General features: G+C 37.7%; 1 protein-coding gene across 4 annotated transcripts in view; it reads left to right on the forward strand.

Moving 5' to 3' along the window:
- The first annotated feature begins 299 nt into the window (after window positions 1-299).
- The window catches only part of myo3a (myosin IIIA), a 60,647-nt gene continuing 37,625 nt past the window's right edge, over window positions 300-23,321 (forward strand). For 2 of the 4 annotated variants that reach the window (XM_067578237.1, XM_067578233.1), the window contains exons 1-6: window positions 300-595; window positions 3,805-3,939; window positions 11,546-11,650; window positions 11,836-11,935; window positions 18,524-18,600; window positions 22,080-22,225. In XM_067578237.1, coding sequence (XP_067434338.1) covers window positions 428-595; window positions 3,805-3,939; window positions 11,546-11,650; window positions 11,836-11,935; window positions 18,524-18,600; window positions 22,080-22,225 — 731 coding nt within the window. In that variant the 5' untranslated portion in view covers window positions 300-427. Of the gene's footprint in view, window positions 596-3,440; window positions 3,596-3,804; window positions 3,940-11,545; window positions 11,651-11,835; window positions 11,936-18,523; window positions 18,601-22,079; window positions 22,226-23,321 lie in introns of those variants that run through there. The other 2 variants (XM_067578235.1, XM_067578236.1) reach the window with 2 other exon arrangements.

A 23,321-nucleotide genomic window follows, 5' to 3' on the forward strand; every position in this document is an offset into this window, starting at 1 on the left:
TATCTGTCAAATGTGTGTTTTAAACAAACTACTGCCTCAGTTATGATAGCCATTAACTGGTGGCTAACAGAATACCAATTTCTCTAATTTGCATCATCCCATGTGTATTTGCATACTGGGCAGGAAAGATGGACTCTGCTACCAACAGTGGACATCATGTGCAGAAGCTTGTATATCTTGCTCATTTTAAGTTGCTGTTGGTTTTATTGTTGTTGAAGACTAGCGGCCACTTTGTGGATCCGAATAAAGAATAGAAATAAGAATAAGGTGTTAACTATGTTGCTAACTTGTTTTTTACCTTGTTTTTACAGTGATTGAAAACACCAGTCTGTAGATACTGCAGAATATATACAAGGTTCTCTCCAAGCTGCCTTTGTCTCCAACAGTGACCATTGTGTTTTTCCTCCGTAGGAGATCTCTCCTGAAGATGTTTCCACAATCAGGGAAATCGATTGTCTTTGACAACTTTCCAGATCCAAGTGACACATGGGAAATCATTGAGACAATTGGCAAAGGAACCTATGGAAAAGTCTACAAAGTGCTCAATAAAATCGATGGAAGTAAAGCAGCAGTAAAGATATTGGATCCTATCCATGTAAGTTGTATTTCAGAATTTTTTCATTTTTTATTATGTAAGTAATAGCTTACACATATGTCATTTTATTTAGGCCTAAATCTTATGTTATACAACAATTTATGTCCGTGTAGTCTGATGTTCACTTGTTTTATACTGTTTGGATAATGTCCTCAGTCTGTGCCATGCCCATGTTGCAGTCAGTGCATGTTAAGGCAGCTATAAGCTTGTGGTGTGTTTATGCCTTTGGTGGAGGCACAGGGCGGAGAAATTACTGCCTTGTGTCCCTAAATATCTCACATTTACATCATCTGTATAATAGAGATTTAGACATAGATTAAATCAGACCAACAATTCTTTTCTCTTTTGATCCATCTTGTTTTTTGTTAACCTCACAGTTTGCTTTGCTCACTCATTAGTCTTACAGTCTACACTTTAAACTTCAAAGTCCATCTGATCTCTACAAAATGCATGAGTACACGTATGCATATGTGGAAAAAATAAAAATATGATGATACTGATTGACTGAGCGGTGTCATCCAGAAATAATTATATTCATAGTTTATTTGGGCATTTGTGGCTCATTTGGTAAAAAGCCTACAACCTACATTAAAAATGTAATATAATGCTATAATAGAAATGGAAACAGTAATGAAAACATTTATTTTCATGCATTTTCTACTTCAATATGAAGATTTTTGTAATTATCATCAACAGAAAACTAATGAATGAGCTGCATTTTGTTGGTGAACTGAATCTGGAATTTAGTGTTGGTGGGTTGTTTATGTTTTGTTTTCCATTACTTTAGTTAAATCACTTCATATACTTGTAATATACTTTAATATTAGCTACCCCACAACAGCATGGCATGATAATATGTGCTGACAGTCTTTTCTAAGCAAGAGACTTTATGTTACATTACATTTTAGGTCTTTATATCATGCTTATATGCTATCTCCTATCACTTTCATTAAAAATGGCCCAAGAAACCCAACACTGAAAACAAATATTGAATATAATACAAATACAAATAAAGCAATGAAAGTGACAGCAAGGGTCAGAACCATTAGGCCCACTCGCACCTTAGAAAGATCAACCAGAAAGAATTCAGTCCTTTCACATAGGAGAATCTAGTCGGGATACTAAAATTAGAGGTTAAAAGGTGTGAAAAGTTCAGGCAAGCATGCTCACAGATCTCTGACAGATCTGATCCATCGTCAGCATGGTGTCTGACTCATTAGCTCCTCCCTTGACAAGATAAACATCATCCTGCTCGGCTTTATTCTGTGCACAGGACATTTAGTAAAAGAGTTTCTTCTAATTATTCTTCCATCTACAACCATCAGCAAATTATCGGAGCAAATTGCTTCTGATGAATTGTTCATTATCAGTGCAGCATATCATGGCGGTACTCTGGTAATTTTGGGCTCCTTTGCTTGTGCAGAGCTTCGGTGTATAGCCAAAACACATCTGGCACCTAAGCAGAGGTGTGTGTGAACAAAATGTGGCCTACAGCAAGAGCACTCTGACAACTTTATGTGATGTTACTGGTGGTACTGTAGGACTGATCCATCCTGTAAAGCAGTTTTTTTTTTGTCTTACAGTGACAAGATTTATTGATTACTGTACAAGAGGAAGTATATTGTTGAGGAACAATGAAACCTAGATTCTTTGGTGCAATACATTGTCCCTTTCTTACACTGAAATTCACTTTAACATAATCAATTGTGACTGTTTTCAGACATTAATGGAGGCTTTCATACCTTATTTTGCCATGCAGCCTCTGTGTTTTACCCCAAAGAACAGTTAGAGAATTTAGATGTCATTGTGTCCTGCATAAACTGATCATACCTCCTCTGTTGTCTATTTTGAAGGTACATTGAACTGTACGGCTTATTTAGCAGCTCTAACGAGGAGCCACTTTCATCTATTAAAACCAGCCTTCACCTTGATGAGAGTCTCATTAGTCTCTCGTGAAGTTGTTACTGTTTCTCATTATTAAGAAATGATTATCTACAGACCACTAGGCTGTGAGGACCATCATTACCTTCATTTTAATCATGGCATTGATTATTTCATGTATAGACCTGTTACATACAGTACAACTCAAGTGCCTTTATATGCTGTATAGTATGCTTGGTTACAGGTTATGACATTCATGAAGCATTTCAGCACAATATTTGTGATGTTTTCTTATGTCAGTACTGTTTTTGGTGACAGTGTTTAAGCACTGTCAAGTATTTTTGCTTCAGTTATATATAGTATACATTACACTGCTACTGCAGATCATCCCTTAAAAATAACTGTGATGAACTTGGACTAACCTCTGGATATCTCAACACATATTCTGTTTTTATCATGTTAAATTTGCACATTGTTATACGATTAGCTCCTAAAAAGCTCAAAAACAATTAAATGTAAACAGGAATTAGCATACAATAATATACAATGTCTTTACAAGACGTTTAAATGTCCTTTGTCATAGCAGGATACAAAGAATTTGTGTGTGTGGTGAATATATTTTTACAGATCTTTAACATTTATCAGGTTCACCTCCATAATTTCTATGTAAAATACTCCTGTCTTGCAGCACCGTACAGCAGAAAAGAATCCTGTAATTATTATAATTAAGATGTGGTGGATTTGCCCTTTTCGCTCACTTTAAATTCCAGAGTCAGCGAAAGAAACTTCACAAACTGTCCTAAAGAGCAGCAACAGAGTGCTTAAAGGGATATGTACTTTCTTGGCAAGGGTTAGACAAGAGAATCAATATCACTTTCATAATTTTCATATCTGTCTGTTAAATATTAAGCTGGAACCAGGAGTTGATTAGCTTAGGTTAGCATTAGACTTGAAGCAGCGGGAAACAGCTAATCTGGCTCTGTCCAAAGGTAAAAAAAAAAAAATCTTCATATATGTTGTTACCTTTGCACAGAGACAGACGAGCTGTTCACAGTCTTTATGATAAGCTAAGCTAACAGGTCTCCAGCTCCGGCTTCAATTTAATGTATTGACATGGACGTAAGTAATAAGCGTTTTTCCATAAATGGGGAATAATTCCTTTAAACTAGAAATCTGGTATCACCACCATTCGATTGTTTTCCTCACTTGTTCTTTGCCATAAAGAATCACAAAATGTAAACATGTGAACATGAGCAAAATATGACTTTGAAGGTAACAATATGAATCTATTCTGTAATTTTAACTGATCTGTGTCCTTTGTTTTGCAGGATATCGATGAGGAGATTGAAGCAGAGTACAACATCCTCAAAGCTCTGTCTGACCACCCCAATGTCGTCAAATTCTATGGGATGTACTACAAGAAAGATGTGAAATGTGGGGATCAGTTGTGGCTAGTACTGGAGGTAGGAACACCTGTTATATCTGAATAGAATTGACTGAAACTTGCTTGTATACTGAGGCTATACCGTGCAGACAAAGAGCGTATAGATGAAGATTAAAGGTCCGATTGTACTTCACACAGCATGTCTCGCCAGGTATATACAGCGGTGACCAAATCTGGCCAGGGATTATGTAACACTAAGCCACCACAAGCAGTCTTGGAGTTTACTTATAGGCCACCTGCACCTGGGGGATTTGGTCGCCGGCCAGTTAGCATTATAGATGTGTTGGGTGGGGGTGGGGGATAGCTTGTATATCGTGGGCACCATGCTAAGAGCAGGGATTTCTCTTTAAGGGGCTGTCGCAGTGAATTAGTTTATACACCTGGCACATTGGAGCAAAGGTCACAATGTCTGTTTTTGTAGCTGTTATTTGGATTTTTTTTATTTTTTGAGGTTGTGCACTAGAATTTTTATATGTAAAATGTTCAAAATAGCCTAATTTCAAACAAAAACTTCTTGCACTTGCTGTCGTACAGCAATGGCTGGATCCACATATGAATTTGTGATCTATAATTTGAAAGTTCAGTGGGACCTTGGTGATGCTGCCGCAGCTTTCTGTACATCTAAAAAAGACTCGCCTCCAGCTCCACACTTCTCAGTCTTTCATATTTCATTGCCTGCTGTAGCGCTTTTGAAATGTCAGACTCCTGACAAACATGTAATGGAGGTCAACCTCAGAGGAGGAAAGTGTTTACGGGGGTCCAACACAGCGGCTGATGTCAGTTTTCTTTGGCTTTTGACTTTCTGACCATGTAATTTGTGTTCCTGCTTTGATAGAGAGTAGTGCAAACCTGGAGACATCTGGTAAACATGACCAGCAGACTTGAGGAGGTTTGATAAGAAATAATGCAGGGAAAGTGTCACAGCGCTGGTACAGACTGAGGTGGATGAAGCCCACTGACTTTGATGATCTAATGACTTTACACCTATAGCACCACTGTGAGGTTGACATTTTTTTTTTTTTTTCGTTTAAGTTTAAATTGTAACAACTTTAATGATCCTCTGACTTTTCTTGAGCACCATCATCATGTCAATTCAGTTTGCAGCAAAGTGCCAGTAAATCTAATGCCACTCCCAGCTTTAGCTGTACTTTGTCTTTAGCACTAATTGGCTAATCTTAGCACTGCTAAAACCAACACAGTGAACATAGTAAACATTATACCTGCTAAACATCAGCGTGTTGTCATTGTGAGCATGTTAGCATTTTAGCATTTAGCTACAGTCTAACGGTCTGGTTGAAGTTTACATGGACACACATGGGTGAACTTTTGTATTTGCACTACTGCTTTGGATGTAAATATTGCAAATATTTCTTCTTTTTTAATTCATTTAAAAAAAAAATACACATATAGATACACAACTGATTCAAGAGAATACCAAAATCATGAAAAAACACATCAAACATGGTGGAAAAAATGGTAAAAGAACAGATAAATAACATAAAGGCAAAAAAACGGGGTATTTTTATTTGTGTGCATCTTTCTATACCAATATACTGTTTAATTTTAAGGTATTTTCTTAACCTTCAGTTGATTATGTATGCTGTAACACGCTCTCTCTTTGGTCTGAACAAACACCTGCACTTTAAAAAGCAATGACCATTTCTATTAAGTACCCTCCACATTGTGTTGTTCCCTTTCTTCAGCTGCAGCAGTGCTAGAACAGAGTGTCCATATTTCTGTAATCCAAGCTCAGTGGGCTTTGCATCAACTGCAGCAGTGTTATGCTAACCCAGTAGATAGTTTTCACCTCTCCAGCTTGTGTTTCCTTCCCTTTTCATCGCTGTCCTTCCTACTGACCTTTGCAGAGGACCCTACAATTACTTTGCTCAGATATCAAGTACAATCTAAGATGCTGAATAATCAGACTACAACCTGCATTATAGGAAAACAAAGACCTTTATCTGATAAGGCAGTTCTTATTTTGCACTGAAGTGATTGTTAGCTGTTATCTGTCAGGACTCAATTCCTGCAAGTAAAAAATACAAATCTGGTGTTATAGAGGAGTCCACTCAGCTTTTCTACTTTGCTTACTCTCTGTTTCCTCTGTAGTTTGCATATCCATTTTCAAAAATTCCCTTGCAAAACTCTGCAGCCAGCAGTCTAAATCTGGTGGCTAATCCTGAGGCAGAAATTACTGCTTGACTGTGGCTGTGTGTATTGAGGCTGGGGGGGTGGGAGGGTTGGTCTGAAGTAGATGCACATGAGGTTTAGCAGTGAAGAGACAGGAAAGCAGTGAGTGAGGTGGTCATTCACCATGGTTACTGTCCCCCCTTTCTAAACTGTAATTTTCCATCCTTTAGCTCTGCTGAGAGGAGCCTTTCTTCACCCTGCATTGACAGCAGACCGCTCATTATGAACAGAATTCATACAAATTGCATCCTCTACTTTGTTATCCTCTCATTGGGGTCTGTGAGCTTTTGGCTTTGCCTCTGTAGTGTGCTCCTTTATGATAGCGGAAGCGGGCAGAGATGAGCAAGCTTTCATGTATGACGCCCCAGTTTAGCTCCCAGAGAGCTTAAAAATACTTCAAAGATAGTGATGATGGAGCGACTTTTATTCTCTGATTAGAAATAAAACCCTGATTTAGATGTGCATTTCATTTGTGAGCTGCGATGTTTCATCCAAAGAACCTGTTAAATGAAGGCCAATGTTTAGTCCAACCTTTAAAAGCTCACCTTTCAAAGATGTAGCTCATCTTCCATTATGCAAAAAAATGAAAGTCACTATGTCACAAATTGAAATTGCGTTACTCTGTGCCCGTATTGCATATTGAGCCCTGTATTCAATTTGGTGAAACCAAAATTGAACTTCTTTGTTGTTACTACCTTTTATAATAATGCTGGTAGCAGCAAAGGCTAACCATCACATGGGAAAGCTGGTGTGTCCATTTAGACCAGAAATACCTGATCTCAGCTGTGACGCCTTGTTTTAATGACTTCACAGAGCACATATCACTTGTGTTATTACACCTCCAACATTTTCACTTGACCGATCTTTTGAATATATATTCAAAAGACAGAACCATCTTCATGAAGAGTCTTTGCCTTGACACTGACCTGGACCAGATTTTTACTTCTACCTCTGCGTCTGAGTTATAGAGATACCATGTGTAAACCAACTGTGAACTGTAATTCATCCGCTTTGGCTGTTTGTGTTTTCTCTAATGTGATTCAGATGACAGTAGAGATTTGATAGTGACAACATGGGGTAAAGTGAAAGACAGCTTTGTAATCCAAACCTTTTTGGCACTTCCACTGGAAACCACTCTACTCTCAGTGATCATCCTCCTTGTCACAAAGTGAACAACAAGATTACTTTGGGTGTATAGTGACTGTCCAGATCAGTAATCATGTACTTTTCTGTAGCTAGCTTTTTACAATCTAACTAGAATGTATATAATGGATGTATGGCATGCTCTGAGAATCTACAACACATCCATCTATTGTTGTGATGGCGCTATAACAATCAGCAGTCTAAGCTGAACTATTAATCGATTCCTAGAGTTGATTTAGTTGATTTAGAAGTCCACCTGTGGCAAATTAGATTGACTGGAAGTATTTTAAGGAGGCACACACCTGTCAGTGTAACCACCTCTGAGTGCTGAGTTCAGTCATTAAGAAATGGAAGACGTAAGAGCATGACGGGCCTTCATCAGGAGTGCACTGGCATCTTAAAGAGCTTCACAGAGACGATAAAACCTGTAAGAACTAAAATTGTCTCTGTAGAACTTACCTTTATGGTTGAGTGGCTGAAAAACATATAAAGCCATATGACAGCACACCCAGAGTTTTTTAAATGGTGCTTACACAGGGAATTAATGGCGGTAAAAGCAGTGTGATTTGGGGATTGACGAATGGAGTAAAAATGAACAGTTTTCAAAGAAATACAAAGGAAGTGTGGAAAAAAGTGATGGAAAAAAGTATACAAAGCTGGTGTTGTTAATTATATTGTGTTGTGACATTGTTTGATGGTGGATGTGTACTGTTTTTAGGCTGCCTCTTTAACATCTGGTCCGGGACAACAGATGAAAATTAGCCTCTTGGGCTAACTATTCCTCAGTTTCTCTTCTTCTTTTGATTAATGAGCATCAACCCTGCAAATAAATAATATAATAAAATGAATCAAATTTGCAATTTCTTTAATATTTAGTTTTGCTTGTCCTCTATCTTTGTACTACATTGTGGTTTTGTCACACACATATGAAAGTTAAAAATAATATAAAATGTAGCCCCATTAGTGTCTGTCCTGACTCCTACCCCGGGCTTCTGCAGTCATTAATTTCCAATGAGGTTTAAAATAGTATTCCTAGTTGGGAGTTTCCAATAAACAGTTGGAAAGTAGACACCTCAGCTTTTATGCTCGTGTAAACGATAAGGCCACAGTAACAATAGGAGCGCTTTTCTCTGGAGACGATCCAGCGTGTCACACACGCAGAAACACAAGCGGCTAGTCAGTGCTGCAGACTTGATGCAACACCAGGCTTCCATTAACGTGACAGTAAACAAGCAAAACAATATAGATTTATATTTGCGGGGAAAACGTACATCAAAGATAGAAAGTCAGCACCTGTGTGTTTAAAGGCTGCAGTGTGGTATCTCCAGACTGAGTGAGGGGACAGCCCCCCGTTTGTTTCATCTTTACGTTTGTTTCATCCACTTCTTTTACCCGTCTTTGATCAACTCCTTTCATTTGCATGACTAAACAAGCACCTGACCTCATTTGTAATGGAGAGCGTCCCGCTCAATATTCAATGTATTCAGTTTTATTCTTTGAAAATTGACAGTTCTGTAGAAACTCACGTGACATGCAAGATGTAGATGTAAGACATAGATCTTAACAAACCTTTTATATTGGTAGTTTCTCTTCTGATTTTAAGCAAAGCCGTATTGAAAAATGCAAATTCCTAACAATCAATAATCGGACAGACTTATAAATCATTTTTAGCAATAATAATTAGTCTGCTTGTTTTACTGTGGAGCTTCTCTATTGTTGGATATTTTTGCAGTCCACTTTTGGGATAATAGCAAGTAAATGGCAACCAGTTGTATTATATCTTTCTTAGCAAAGTGGGAGTTTTATCCCAAAATTAACATGACCAGTTTGACCAGATTTAATGGATTACACAATCATCTTTTTACCTGTTAGTGCACTGTATATTCCAGTGAGCTCTACAGTTTTGTTTGCTATAATTTAATGGTGTAATGCAATCTTTTGTTAACAAGTGGTTTGTTTACTGTATGTTATGATCATGGAGATGTTTCAGAAAAGAAACCTTAAACTAGTTATGTTTAAATATGTGTACACAAGCTTTCATTTCATAGAAAGGTTAGGAAATCCGGTTTAATCTGTACATGACTTAAATCAAAGCGGGTTACATATATCATTTCCACCCTGCAGAGATTTGAGTCTTCACCACATCTGAAATAATTAATGTTCATGTCGAGCATCACTTTCTGGAAGTGAGCGCTGTGTGGCTAAGGTGAGGGCGCTAACGTTTAGCTCAGCTAAAATCTAGGGCACCGCACCTCTCATTAATATGGATTTGTCTGTCTGCCCTGTGTAATTTAATGATGACAAGTGATATGGCAGTGGTGATGTGGACTGACGTCAGGTTCGGGCTCATTGTCAGGGCACTGTGCTGTCTGTGAAAGCCTCGGCGGTATTCTCTGCCTAACTGCAGTTTGTCTGCACGTCTGATAGCAGAGAGAGGGAGTGATTAAGCTCCCCATGTGGCAGCTGAGATACTTGCCATCCATCCTGCAACAGCCCTCTGGATAGGCAGATAGAAAACAGACACGAGGCACGATGGAGAAACTTATGCCATCACTTAGTCAAGGTCAAAGACTTGCTTCACTCTCAAATAATGGATTATATTTTGATGTACTGTATTTTAAAAATCCTTTTCCAACAAGATACAGGACATCAATAACAAAGTCATGCTGCATTTTAGTGTTTTATTGTGTATTTAAAGTGTTCATTGTAACTGTGAGTGAAAGAAACAATTTGTAGCTTCCTGTGGTTAGCTCAATTAGCTGAATTATGTAGCAAAGAAACAATATGGAGAAACAAGCCCTGTGGGTGGAATTATAATGAGATGACAAAATAGGTCCCTGTTTGGTGATTTGGGCACACAACCGCAGATATTATACTTGTGTTGTGATGGTACTATTTTACAAGTCAGCACTTTAGTGCAGGAGGCAGGGGAAGTCATCCATAGAGTAATACTACAAGATGTTAGCATCATTTTCCTATAGTACCATCATAAAGCATTTCAAAAATATGGATGCATTTCTCACTTTTGCTCTTTTTTCACAAAACATATAATTAAGTAAGCATCCTACTTCCCTAACCATCCTTGGAAAAAAAGATATTGCATTATAAGACTCATGCTGTGCTGCTGTGTACCAAAGCCTGTTATTTTGAATGTGCATTAAAAAAGTTGCGTAAATGCTGTAGTATATAACGTATTTATTAGTTACCTTTTCTGATATGTGCTGCACAATGTCTTTAGTACAATTGCTGCAGGGGAGTGATTCTTATCCTCAATAACCAAACACCACTGCATGTTTATTGCCTAATTAAGCTTTCAGTATATGTGTACGGGAAATCAGTGTAATTAAAAAAGAACAAGTGTATAATTCATAAAGAAATATGATTGAAATTTCCTGCCTAACACAAAATGTTTTGGAAGTTTTTTTTCTTCCTTTTTCTTTTTTGCATGTGTTGAAATGCAAAATGTTCACAACAAACATAAGACGTGAGATTGCTTTTGTGTGTTTCTGCATCTGTAGATGATATCTTTTACCACACAGAGTGACAAGGTCTGTGTTTACAAACAGTCTTCATATGGGGAATATGCAATTTCTGTCGACTACCAGCTTCCAGCACAATGTTTGACATCTTAGAGCTTTTTATTTTTCGTAAACCTCTGGCATCTCCCAAAGAAAGGCCCAAATTAAGGGTTATTATTGTTGCCAAGGCAACCCACCGGGTAATTTTCTGTAATTTTCCAAGTGGGATTGCTATTGACGGTGGAGTCCATATCTAGACACAGTATACCATAAGAAAACGCCTATAAACACACAAAAACGAAATGTCTCTTGCTCCTTGAGTGGAAGAAAGGGGTCACACTGATTTTAATGTTGGTACGTTCTATATCCAGCAAGAATTTCTAACCTGTAAATGGTGCGTAATTTATATTACAAACCTTGGCATTGTCTGGAAACATACAGCGATATATTTACCCTGCTTAGTCATCACAGCGTAGATTAAACCCCGCTCACAAAATGTACATTTTCTCCACAGGCACAATTTTCACCTCCCACTAAGCTGTCTCTAAAAGATAAGCTGCTACAGATTGATTGAATTACTTTCAGCATCCCTTTTCTGACTGTGAAATCTTATGATCAAAAACGGTTTCATCCTCTGCTGTTTTCTCCTCCACGTGAATTTCTGCATCTCTAAAACGCCCCAGATTTCTACACATTGTATAAGCTATAACTGCTGACTCATGTTGAGTTTATTTGCTCATTTTACTCTTTTCTTTGTGTGTCTTTCTGCCGTAGCTTTGCAATGGCGGCTCGGTGACAGATCTTGCCAAAGGCATGCTGAAAAGGGGAGACAGGATGGATGAAGCCATTATTGCCTACATCCTGCATGAAGCCCTCATGGTAAGTCTGGCCTTTTGAATGTGCCTGGCTGCCGGTGGGGAGACAATAGTGTACTGTAGAGTTGAACTGAACAACCTCCTCCTCAATAAAGAGCTTTAATGAAAAGAGTGAGTTTAAACGGGATCATTTTGGAGGCAGGTGCTTGTCAGAAAAAGCTGCTAACCCTATTTTTTTTTTTTTCACAGGGCCTCCAGCACCTGCACATCAACAAGACCATCCACCGTGATGTCAAAGGCAATAACATCCTATTGACAACGCAAGGAGGGGTCAAACTCGTGGACTTTGGTATGCAATGTTTCTCTTTGTACATCATGTCGTTCTTGTACTATCCCTCTCTAATCAGTGAAAATCATGTTATGGCTCTATTTAACAGGATTCTGCAAAGGGTCAAATCCATTACCTTCAGCTGCTTGCTAAATAAATTGCGCTACTAATTAGTTTCCTTGAGAGGTTTACACAACCCAACAAGGTGGCAGACGATTATACTTTTCCATTAAGCCATATCTTTTACATTCTACACCAGACGGCAGAGGACATTGTTGCTATTCACTCTGTGTACGCACTGATTTGCTTTTGGGTTTTCTTAACCAAATGAGGCGCTCAGAGCAGAACACCATAGTTTCTGGATTGAAGGCTAATGATAGGCAAAGTGATTCTGACTATTTCCAGGGATGACTCACGCCAGTTTCTTCAGGTTCTGAAAAACCAGCTGCCTGTTTTCATTACAAATAAAATCCCCACTCAACGTGCGTGTAGGTTTGTATTTAGTCAACTAATTGTGGGCTTCTCTTAAAAGCCTTTTCCTAACCATGAAACACAAAGTGCACAACTCTTACACAAGGAGGAGGAGGAGGAGGAGGAGGAGGGGATGAATGTGAAGTAGCTAATATGGAGCTTGGCCACCTTTTCATCCTCCTCACAAAGCTGTCATAGAAATTCTCAACACCTGTTTATTGCACCAGTCTTGAAGAGAAAAAGAGAAAGAGTTTGAGGCCTCCAAGGATCAAGAAGTTACACGTTTAATTTGCACTGTGCATTCAAAAAAATCCCTCATTAATGCTTAGTGTTGTCTTCGTTGTGATAAGGGAGCCCATGGAAAGTATTTTGACCTCTTTTAGGATCCTGATTTCTGAAATTTGTTTAGTAGTTTGTGATGTTTTGGTGTTTTATGGTCGGTAGGCCAAAAGTCTAGATTTGCTTATTGTCTAGACTCGTTTACTGTTATCAGACTGAACCTTTGTTGGCCTGCAATGAACCTGAGATAAACTTCATAAAAGGTCAATAAGACCCAGTCGGCAGTTGGCAAGACCCCAGTTTCAACCAAACCCTGGCTCTGTTTTGTTGTGTTTTTAAATTTCAGTTTTCACATCATAGCCTATTCAACACAATAACTCTATCCTGAGATGAAATAGTTAGTTTATTAAGAGGTGTAATATAAATTATACTGCATTACAAGAATCAATGTGCTCTCAATTCATCATTGAACAATTCATCATGAGTTCATAATCTGTTGAAACGCAGCCAAGATAATATCGCCTATTTTTTTTCATTACATTTGGTTGTCCTCAGACACGTCTTATTTTTGCTGCTGTGTAATTCAAAAAAATAGACTGACATTTGTGAAATGTTACATCCTCAGTGGGTGTACTAATGGACTTACATGGTACACAACAAATGTAATATACTGCACATATGTCTAAGCAGGACATTTCAGGGTCAGTAAAAGCTGTTCTTTATTTTTTTTTACTTTGTCACTTTCCATGAAAACATAATAAACTAAGAAACAACCTATTTATAGTTAATGCATGTAGTGACTAGTGTGAAGTTAGGTTCCAGCAAGTGGTTGTAATCTTTTTTTCAGTCTGAAAATACTGAAATTATAAGCTAACTGTAGGCTTTTAATCACAACATAAGAACAGTCAAATACTGATCAATAACTACCAAGAAACTGTATTTTTTAATTGGATGGAGGTGGCATTTTGAAATTACATTTTGTATATGTTAAAAAGCAACAGACTGCACAGATGAAAAGAAAGACATCAGCAGGCAATCACTGACATTTACAATGTTTGTTAGTGGTTGTGAAGAACTGTCAAATCACAAGACTGATCTCCAGAACAGCTGTGTGTCCACCTACAGCCACTTGAGCTGTCAAAGTGTCTTTGAGAGAGACATTTTAAATCCCTCTTGATAAGAGTGGCAGTTAAATATCTACAGATAAAAGTGTTTTATTGCCAGTCTTTAATATGCTGAGTACATGTAAATATGGTCCTTAGTATCAGGTCTGATATTATGTTATGTAATGCAGTTTAAGAATTTCAAGAATTTGTAGAATACTGTGTAAGATTTCAACAAGATTTCCAAATTAAATACAGTTTCTTAGTACATATACAGTATGTTACTCCGATTAAATGGTCATATAAGTATGGTTTTGCACACAATTTTAATACAATGAAATTTTGATCTGTTAAAGCATATTTGTGCGCAAACATGTCAAACAAATCTAAATAATTGGATCTATTATGCACTGCAAAGCTAACACACCAGTGATGTGGAGAAAAGGGGACTCAACCCACACACATCTTCTGTAGCTCCAAACACTAGCTTGTTACCAAATTTAGACATTTTGAGACAGTAGTCGATAATGCAAAGTATTATTCAAATTCAGATTCTGGTCAACTTTATTATCCCACACGGGGAAATTTGTTTGGTTAATGTTTAAGTGAGTGTATCAGCAGTGCTTTACAGCTTGATCTTGTAAACGGAGATAATGAAAATAATAAAATAATAATAATAAAAATCACACACCTACCACTTGATGTAACTAGTTTTATTACAAATACAACAGAAATTCTTGTAAAAAGAACAACAGTGGTGCTGCAAAATGAATATAAACTTCAACAGTCCTCATTGTTTCAAGTACATTATAAAAGGCTTTAAGGTCTCACAGAAGATACTGCACATATGAGACTATTTATTTGAAGTGGCTAGAATCTGGGCATCAGAAATAACATCAACAATTTTCTGTTGCATAATCCAGATTCCTGTTTGCTTCAGAACATCTTATCAACTATCTGCTCTTTCTCTGGCTAAACAATGAATGTCTAAGATAGGAAGGGTACAGTATCTATAGAAGTGCGTCTGAGAAGGAATTCATTACATAAAAACGTTGTAAAGTTTCAACTCTCAGTTCAGCATGTGCATGTTGTATAGTGAACAGCTCCCGAAACCCAGATAGGAAGTAATTACATTTACAGTTATAGCATTATGACCAATAAATCATTTGTTTTGAGACCTTAGAGTAAACGCTGCAAACCATATTTAACCCCTACATTAGCTTATATTGTGGGAATGTATATTTGCTGCTATATGATCTTAAATGTTCACTACATATTTAAAACAAATGCATGAATGAGTCAGGAGGTGTAATGAGTAAAAGAAGAGACACTGTTTTTTGTGATAGGAAACAGTAGGATGTCTAATGAAACGTGGACTTGGTCCTAAAAGCTAAACTGTAGAAATGAAACCACTAAAGACAACAGTGAAGAACAGGAATAGAGGCACAAATTGAAAGTGAGAAAGTTACGCCTAAAGCAGCTTAAGCATTGTCATGTTTAATGTGATATGTATAAAGTTGAAACTGTCACCCTGGTTAGGGTTAGCAGTTTGTGCCATGTTGTACCATTTGTACCTTTATCACTGTGGGAGAAAGCTAAAATGACAAAACCACAACTAAATGTCATGATGCTTTCTCTCATGTGACACAGATGTAGTTTATTCCCCTATATGATCAACCAAACCTGTATTTTTAGCCACTAGTGGTGTCTGTCTGCTGGTTCACCACTTTATTCCAAACTGAAATATCTCAACGACTGTGGGATGGATGGATTGGCAAAATTTGATACAGATATCCTTGGTGCGCTGAGGATGAATCTTAATGACTTTGGTTGATCCCCTGACTTTTCCTCTAACGTTACCATGAGGTTGACATTTGCGGTTTTGAGTGAAATGTCTGGACAACTATTGGATGGATTGCCATTAAATAATAATCTGTCTGCATCTGTCTTAGATACAAGAAATAGGAACACTAGATACATAATGGAACAGAAAGGGTTCAAATAGAGACAAATCAAAGAGAGATTTAAAAATGGATGAAATTAATAGTAAATAAAACAATTAATATTGAAGATTAAGTTAAAATATAGGCCTACAGTAGTATGTTTGTAGGTAAAAGACACATTTTTGACACTACAAGAGTCTGGAGAGTATGAACTAAATTTACTGTAGTGTCATGACCCCCTCAGGATGAAAATATAATAACTTTGGTGATCCTTTAACTTTGCATCATCAGCACCATTAGATCAAAATTTTAATATGTCCAACACTTTGTTTTATAACCTAATACCTTCAAAACTTAGGAACATTCCCATCAGTCTCAGCTTTGTGCTAATTAGCAAATAGACTACGTGACAGATAACATCAGCATGTCAGCATTGTTATTGTTATCAATATCAGCTTGCTGACATTAGTATTTATGTCAAAGTACTGCTATTCTGAGGCAAAGTACAGCATCACAGTGCAGCTAGCATGCCTGTAGACTTGATTTGATGCTTTTATAGTAAATTAGATCTGTTGACACAAAACATTTCTGTGCTTACTGTAAATCTAAATTTGTCACCTCTTCAAGATACTAGGCATATATTGTGAGGCGTGAGACAAAGCAGTGAACTGAGCTGATAAGACAAGGCATCCTGCGGTATCATCTGCCAATGAAGAATTTAGTAGTTTTCAAAGAGCAAAGGCCCATATCGGAGTTTGTTCCAGAGTGAGAGACCCATAGGCACAAAAATGATTGTTACATCTTTTGTTATTAACAGTCTACAAGTCTTAAACATTGCTGACAGTTAAAATTTCTATCAGATAGTCGTTACATCCGAAAATAGACACGAGCACTCACCAGAAAAGGGAAAAAATAGGAGCAGCGATTTAGAAAGAAGCAAGACGTGTGTAAAAACTTGCAGAGTGACGAAACCAAAAAAAAAAAATACGGGGGGGGCGGGCAACTCATGCTTTTCTCTGCGCTACACGCAGGCAATGCGTCATGCTGGGATTAATGGTTTTTCATGTGGAGGGGCGCACGCTACACTAAGCAGCTGAAGAGATAAAGCCCCCGCAGTGACTCATCACCAGCGCAGAAACAAAATAGCAAAGAGATGGACCCAAAAAGAGCAGCGGAAGAATGAGAGGAGCCTTTCGTTCATGGGTCTCTCATGAATATTCTAATTGACAGCGTTATCTCTGTGATGATTATTAAGTGTGGCCCACCAGGCTCCAATCGGGGCTAATGTAGTGGAAAGAGAGGGGCTGTGAGAGCTTTAATAGGGACCTCCTTGTGTTTCTGCATACTCACCCATTCATATACCTTATATATATATTACAACAGATGTACATATGTGTGTGTGCGTAAACCATAAATTTGATTAGATAATTGTGGGTTAAGAGGGATAGTTTGGTTTCGGTGTGTATGCACCTGCATCAATGTAAAACTAAGGGTCTGTGTGGTTCAGCTCTGTGGTTTAGTGACAGCATGTGAGTGTGTGCGTCAGCCTCGTGCATATATCCTCCGCTGCACGTAACTCTAATCCCTTTTGATGTTTGCCACAGAACTGTTTTCCTCCGCATTGCTACTCCTGGCATTTCTCTCCACCGCTGGCTTTAACCCACCAGCACCCTCAGAGCATCAGTGTATTACTGTACTAGTACCGACAGTAATGAAGTTGTCAGAAAATAGAGCACAGAATGGGCTTTTGCTGACACTGTTATAAATATATTTATGTAGTGTAAATGCTTTTCATGTATCTACAAAAGGACTGTGCACATATCTGCAAGTTTTATGTTCTGAGCACATTTGAACACATTTCGTCATCTGGGTGTTTTGTTGGTGGATTGCATTTCCTCTGAGCTTTTTAACGCCATATGTCTGATTGCTAGAACACATGTGATTCAGATTTGCGTAAACACATGCTGTACAAGACAGAGACAATGTCCTGTAGCAGCATGCCGTGCATCAGTAGATCACCTTTGTTTGTTGGTAAGCCTTTTGTCTCGAGGCTCTTCTTTTGTCCTGGTTGCCGCTCCTGATCTTGGCTGCTGCTTCAGCTGAGCCAGCCCTGGGATACATCACAGTGTGGTTTAACGCTGATTCATCTGGACTGGACTGAAGTCACGACTGTGGGTCAGCATGTTCCTTGTCAAGCTTTTTAACGCACATTAACATACACACATAGGGACATACATGCCCTCTGTTTCGCTCTGCAGTCCCGTTTTGTGCTGAATTTATTCCCCTCTGACTTGATACTATGATTGTCCTGACTTTGTCCTCGTGTCTTGTTATAAGGGCATATATACAGTATGAGCTAAACTAATAAATCACTCAGATATCTTGTTCTGAGAGGAGTCTGTCTACAGTTGAATTGTATTCAAATGCTGTTCTTGAAATGCCTGGCAAAATCACCCTCAGTCACATAGGAATTTGTAATTCAAAGTAATCTATCATTTGCAGGGGGAAACATTTCAGCTTGATGTTTCTGTGTGTATGTGTGGGTTTTGTTTTTCCTCCTTGTCACTATAGTGACAGCTCTATCAGTAGGGAACGAGAAAGCTCTGAGATTCATTCAGGCCTATATCTGTAGAGCAGCACCCTGTTGTTTACTGTTCACCGTTTCCCTTTTCACAGATCATCACTTTTACCCGTCTGATCATTGTGGAAAGAAAAAAAAACATGTCAAGGAAGTTATTGAGATAGTTTAAATTGTCTGCATTGTCCTGACAGTGAGGCTAAAATGGCTGAGGTGTGTGTTCTCTTCTCTGCAGGTGTTTCAGCCCAGCTGACAAATACCCGTCTGAGGAGGAACACCTCTGTGGGGACTCCCTTCTGGATGGCTCCAGAGGTACGGTAAAACTGGCCTATAAACGCTCCCGCAGCCTCTTCTCTTTCCAGTACATTAGCCTGGAGCAGATCCCAGTGGGCCACAGTTAATAATCATCAATGAGATAACACTATCAAATATGATGTTCATGAAAAAAATGGAACGGACAGCCTCCATAATTCATTACCCATCTAATCACGTCTCAGTGCACCTGCAGTGTACTGTACCTGCTATACAGAAATGTTAACATCAAGATTTTATACCTGTATTACACATAACAAGTCACCCAGTCATATCCTCTGCTCTTTTTTATGGCAGATTAAAGGGCTGAAATATCACCTGAATTATTTTCTTAGTTGTGCATAAGATTTGATTTCAGATGTAACTGTTATTATCTGTATAAGGGACAATATAAAGTGAAAGTTTGTTTCCTCTGGGAGTGTTTTCTTATTTATTCTTATATTTCTTAGAGTTACAATAAATGAAAGTGGCCTACAAACGTATAAAATTGATACTCTTATGAAGTGGCCATAAGATTTTTTTGTTTGTTTGTTTTTTGTGTGATGTTTTATTGTTTTAAATCACAAACAGTGTCAGACTACAGAATAATTCAATTTTGGATCTTCTGCTCAGTTCATTGCTGAGATCAGGGGGATGTAGGGACATCAATCACTTGATTTAGAAGAGAAAACAAAGGCAAACCATTACTCAAACTGTCTGCTGTAAACATCCATCATAGTTTAAAGATTTCATGTGCAATGAGGGGTTATTACAAACATTTCAAATACACTATCTTTCGGTTTGGAACGTCTAGGTTTAGACAATCTAACTAAAATGTTGGATTGGTTTCAAGCTGTCTGATTGTCTAAGTCCTCTTGGTGTGTCCCAAGATTACTTCTGTGAGTACAGTGTGCTCAAAAACGTATTAAACAACAGCCAAAAACAACTAGAGTAACATCTAAGTTTTAATGAAACTGTCATTTGTTACATCTCCAAGACAAAGACACACTACCAGAGGAAACTCATTTCTTAGGGGATATAAAACTTGAGACCTGACTTCTTCAGTGAGTAGAAAGTTACCCTTGAAATAATCAGAATGTTAACTGAATGAATGTTGAGACTAAGGGAAAACAGATGCATGTTTTAGGTTATCAAGTAGACACCTTTCATTGATATTTCATTGAATCCAACCTACATCACCTGAGGTAAAGGCATCCTATAACAAGCTGTGTGAACACTAACCTCGACACACTGATCAGGACTAGATTAAATGAACCATTAGCAACCTCTGTAGGGATAAGACGGGTAAACGTATACTCTTCACCACAGCTACTCTTTCTAACACCGCACTTACGCTTTTATAATGCATTATGGTTTTAAATATATTACTTTCCAGTGTAAACACTGTCACCCAATTTACCCTCCATAACCTTGTACAACCTGTTACCAAATCAAAATAGACATATTTACATGAGGTTTGCATGCTGTGCAAATTATACATTAGACTAAACAATGCATGACGCATCCTGTCAGACTGACTCAAAGATTTTAATCTTAATTGAACAACATGTTCATCAACTAACTTCAAAGAAAGAACATGATGAAGGTGGACTCTCTAGACTCAAAAGGGTTGAAATTGTTGTCCTCTGGGGATCAGGAGGGACAACCTTAAAGAAGGAGCTTCAGTATTAATGTTATAACAAGAAAAGCTTTTTGCTGACGTCCTTGAGAGTTCTGCAAAATATACGGTATCGTATTTATTCAGATGTGATCCTACCTACCTTTTGAAGAGGATTTACTTGTGTAACTTTGAGTTGTGGGGTAAGTTGTGTCACATCTGCAATTTTTATAAGTTTTAAATGAGCTTCACTTTCTACAAGAGCTGTAAGTACATTTAATGCTGATTTAGGGTGTGTCAGCTGGATCTATTTGGCTCTTTTGTGGAACTGTTTTAATCATTTATTTAGATTTTTGTACAAAGATAGTGATCAGGGGACTGATTTAATAGAGTAGAGAGAGACTTTGTGTTTTGTTTTCCATGAATGAGCATGTGTGTACATTTCAAGATGTCTTATTGATAATCTGGTAATGATTTGTCTGTTTGTATGTGTACATAAGTTATCGCACATGACTACAGAGAATTTGGAATACAAATTATATTGATTGCAGCTGTTTGACAGTGAACGTGTGTTTGTGTGTGTGTGTAGTTTTGTGTACTTATACCTCCCACTCAGATGATTCATATTGTTGATTGGGTACCATGTTGCCCTCAGGACATTGATGATAGTCTGTGTGTATGTGTGTGTGTGTGTTCACACCATATTGCTCACAGTAGATGATGATGAGATTGCGCCTTTGGAGTTCTGTTACAATTTAATTTCTTCTTTTGGTAATGGGAAACTAATTGACATTATGCTCTGTTAGATGTTTTTTTAGTATATAGTATGTGTGTGCAAGGGCTAATGAAATATCCATCAACAATACATGAATATTGACTCTCTACTAAGGAAGTAGGCCAAAACTTAACAACATCAGTCCTATCATACAAGTCTAGTCTGTTCAAGTCTAATTAGTAATTTCAGGGATAAAAAAAAAAAAAGAGAGAAATCATCTCTGAACTGTATGCAAGCCAAAAGTTTAATGATGTTTAGATCTTGTGATCAGTGAAGTCATGGTCATCTAAAATAATTATCAAAATATGTTGGAATATATATGACTGCAACCTTTCACTATTTAAGCAATTTTTTGGGACTATGACAAAGGTGGTGATTCATATAAAGTTATTATTATTATTATTATTCAGTTCTCACCATCTGAGCTCCATCTTGTGATCACTGCAGTATAATGGTCATTGCTTTTCAGTATTTGGACTTTGAAATTTGTTTAGCAGCCAAATTTCACTTTGAAGACTCTTACATATCAGGACATTGTAACACCTCTTTTAGCTAATTAATGCTGCAGTAACTTTCTTTAACACTGCAAATGGCAGTTATGAATTGCCATTTTACTTAATATGACTTAGCAACACTATGCTGACTAACTGGAAGGATCTTCCTTATTTCACCAATGTGTTTCGGCGCGGGGACTTCATCAAGGTGATTGTGCCGGCGTCTAAAGGATGATGGACAGAAATTTTAAAATAAAAGTACACAACAAGATGAAACATAAACAGTAAAAAAAACATCTCAGAGTCACAAAATACGTGTGTATATATAAGCTGTGTTTTTTTACACATTCTGTAAATCACACTGATGAAGACCCTGCACCTAAACATGTTGGTGAAATAAAGAAGATTCTTCCAGTTAGTCAACTTAGTGTTGCAGTTTTTCACATTTGTTCCTTTGATACTTGAGCACCTCGTTGGCTGGTGAAGTAGCAACAGCACACTCCTACATCCTACTGACTCATCTAACTACCTCTCTGTCTTAATTCAGTCTAGTCACAAAGTTACTCTGCAAAGCCTCTTTTACATTCGCTGTTTTCATGGTTTTGCATTGCAGGTAATAGCATGTGAGCAGCAGCTGGACTCGACCTACGATGCTCGTTGTGATGTTTGGTCCCTGGGCATTACGGCCATTGAGCTGGGTGATGGAGATCCACCTCTGTCTGACCTCCACCCAATGAGAGCCCTTTTCAAAATACCCAGGTGAGCCTCCATCACACCTAAAATAATATAATCTATTGTTATCAGAGGACTGTGACTTTGACCCAGGCACTATCTGCAATGTTTAAACTTAATAAATAGTCTAAACCTCGGTGCTAACTGGGTTCCATCTCAGGACCTTCTTGCTGTGCCTCCATAATTATCACGAGGGCTTTAAAGTTAAAATATTTGGCTTTGACTTGACTCATAGTTTACTGAACTTTGGTCTCTCCATTATGGCAAAATGAACATTTGCCTAAACATAATTAGATAGGTAATTGGACACTTAGTATCTCCAAACTTTCATCTCCCTTATTTTGTTACAAATTATTAATGACACTGTCAAAGTAAAGAAACTATAATGCATGTTGTGACTTCCCAATGACAGTTTGTGAACTGAGAAATCAGAGCTGCCTTTGAGAATGTGAAGGCAAACATACAGTATATGATACAGTAAGGTGGCAGCAACTGTCCAAAGTAGACCCAACTAGCATTATCATGATTACAATCTTGATTCTTACCCTGACAGACATGATTACACTTTGAAAGTTGAGACAATATCATTATATAGCCAGACTACAGTTAGATTTGAGTGAATGGTTTTTGCCTCAATGGAGTTATTTCAGCCTTGTGTCAAGTGTGTTAACTACACTAGACAAGTCTACAATTCACTGTAACTTTAAATTTAAATTATATGATTATGAAGCAAAGTCCACCATCTTCCTATGACTACAAGTTTGTGTTTTCCAACTTGACATTATAACAGTATTTATACAAAACTTGTATATTCATTCTTTCATTGTGAAATCTTCTGCATTTTTACTTGAGGCAAAATCACATTTTTTGTCAGTTGACCAATTGATTCAGTTCTGTGAAAGCATAAGAAAAGAGAATGCATTGAAGATATGATTAACATGTCATTTCCTCTTAGCAGAACAAAAACAAGCTGATATTTTATTCACTGCACTGATGCAGACCATCAGACAGTGGTGGGCTTGTTCTCATTTCCCTCTAGTCCTGACAGAGTGGAATGTAGACACAGTGCTTGTACTGCAATCCTGAAAAGCCATCTCCTGCACCCCAACACAGTCATTTGCTT

Source organism: Thunnus thynnus, chromosome 21 (genome assembly GCF_963924715.1).
Source record: "Thunnus thynnus chromosome 21, fThuThy2.1, whole genome shotgun sequence".
NCBI classification, from domain to species: Eukaryota; Metazoa; Chordata; class Actinopteri; order Scombriformes; family Scombridae; genus Thunnus; species Thunnus thynnus.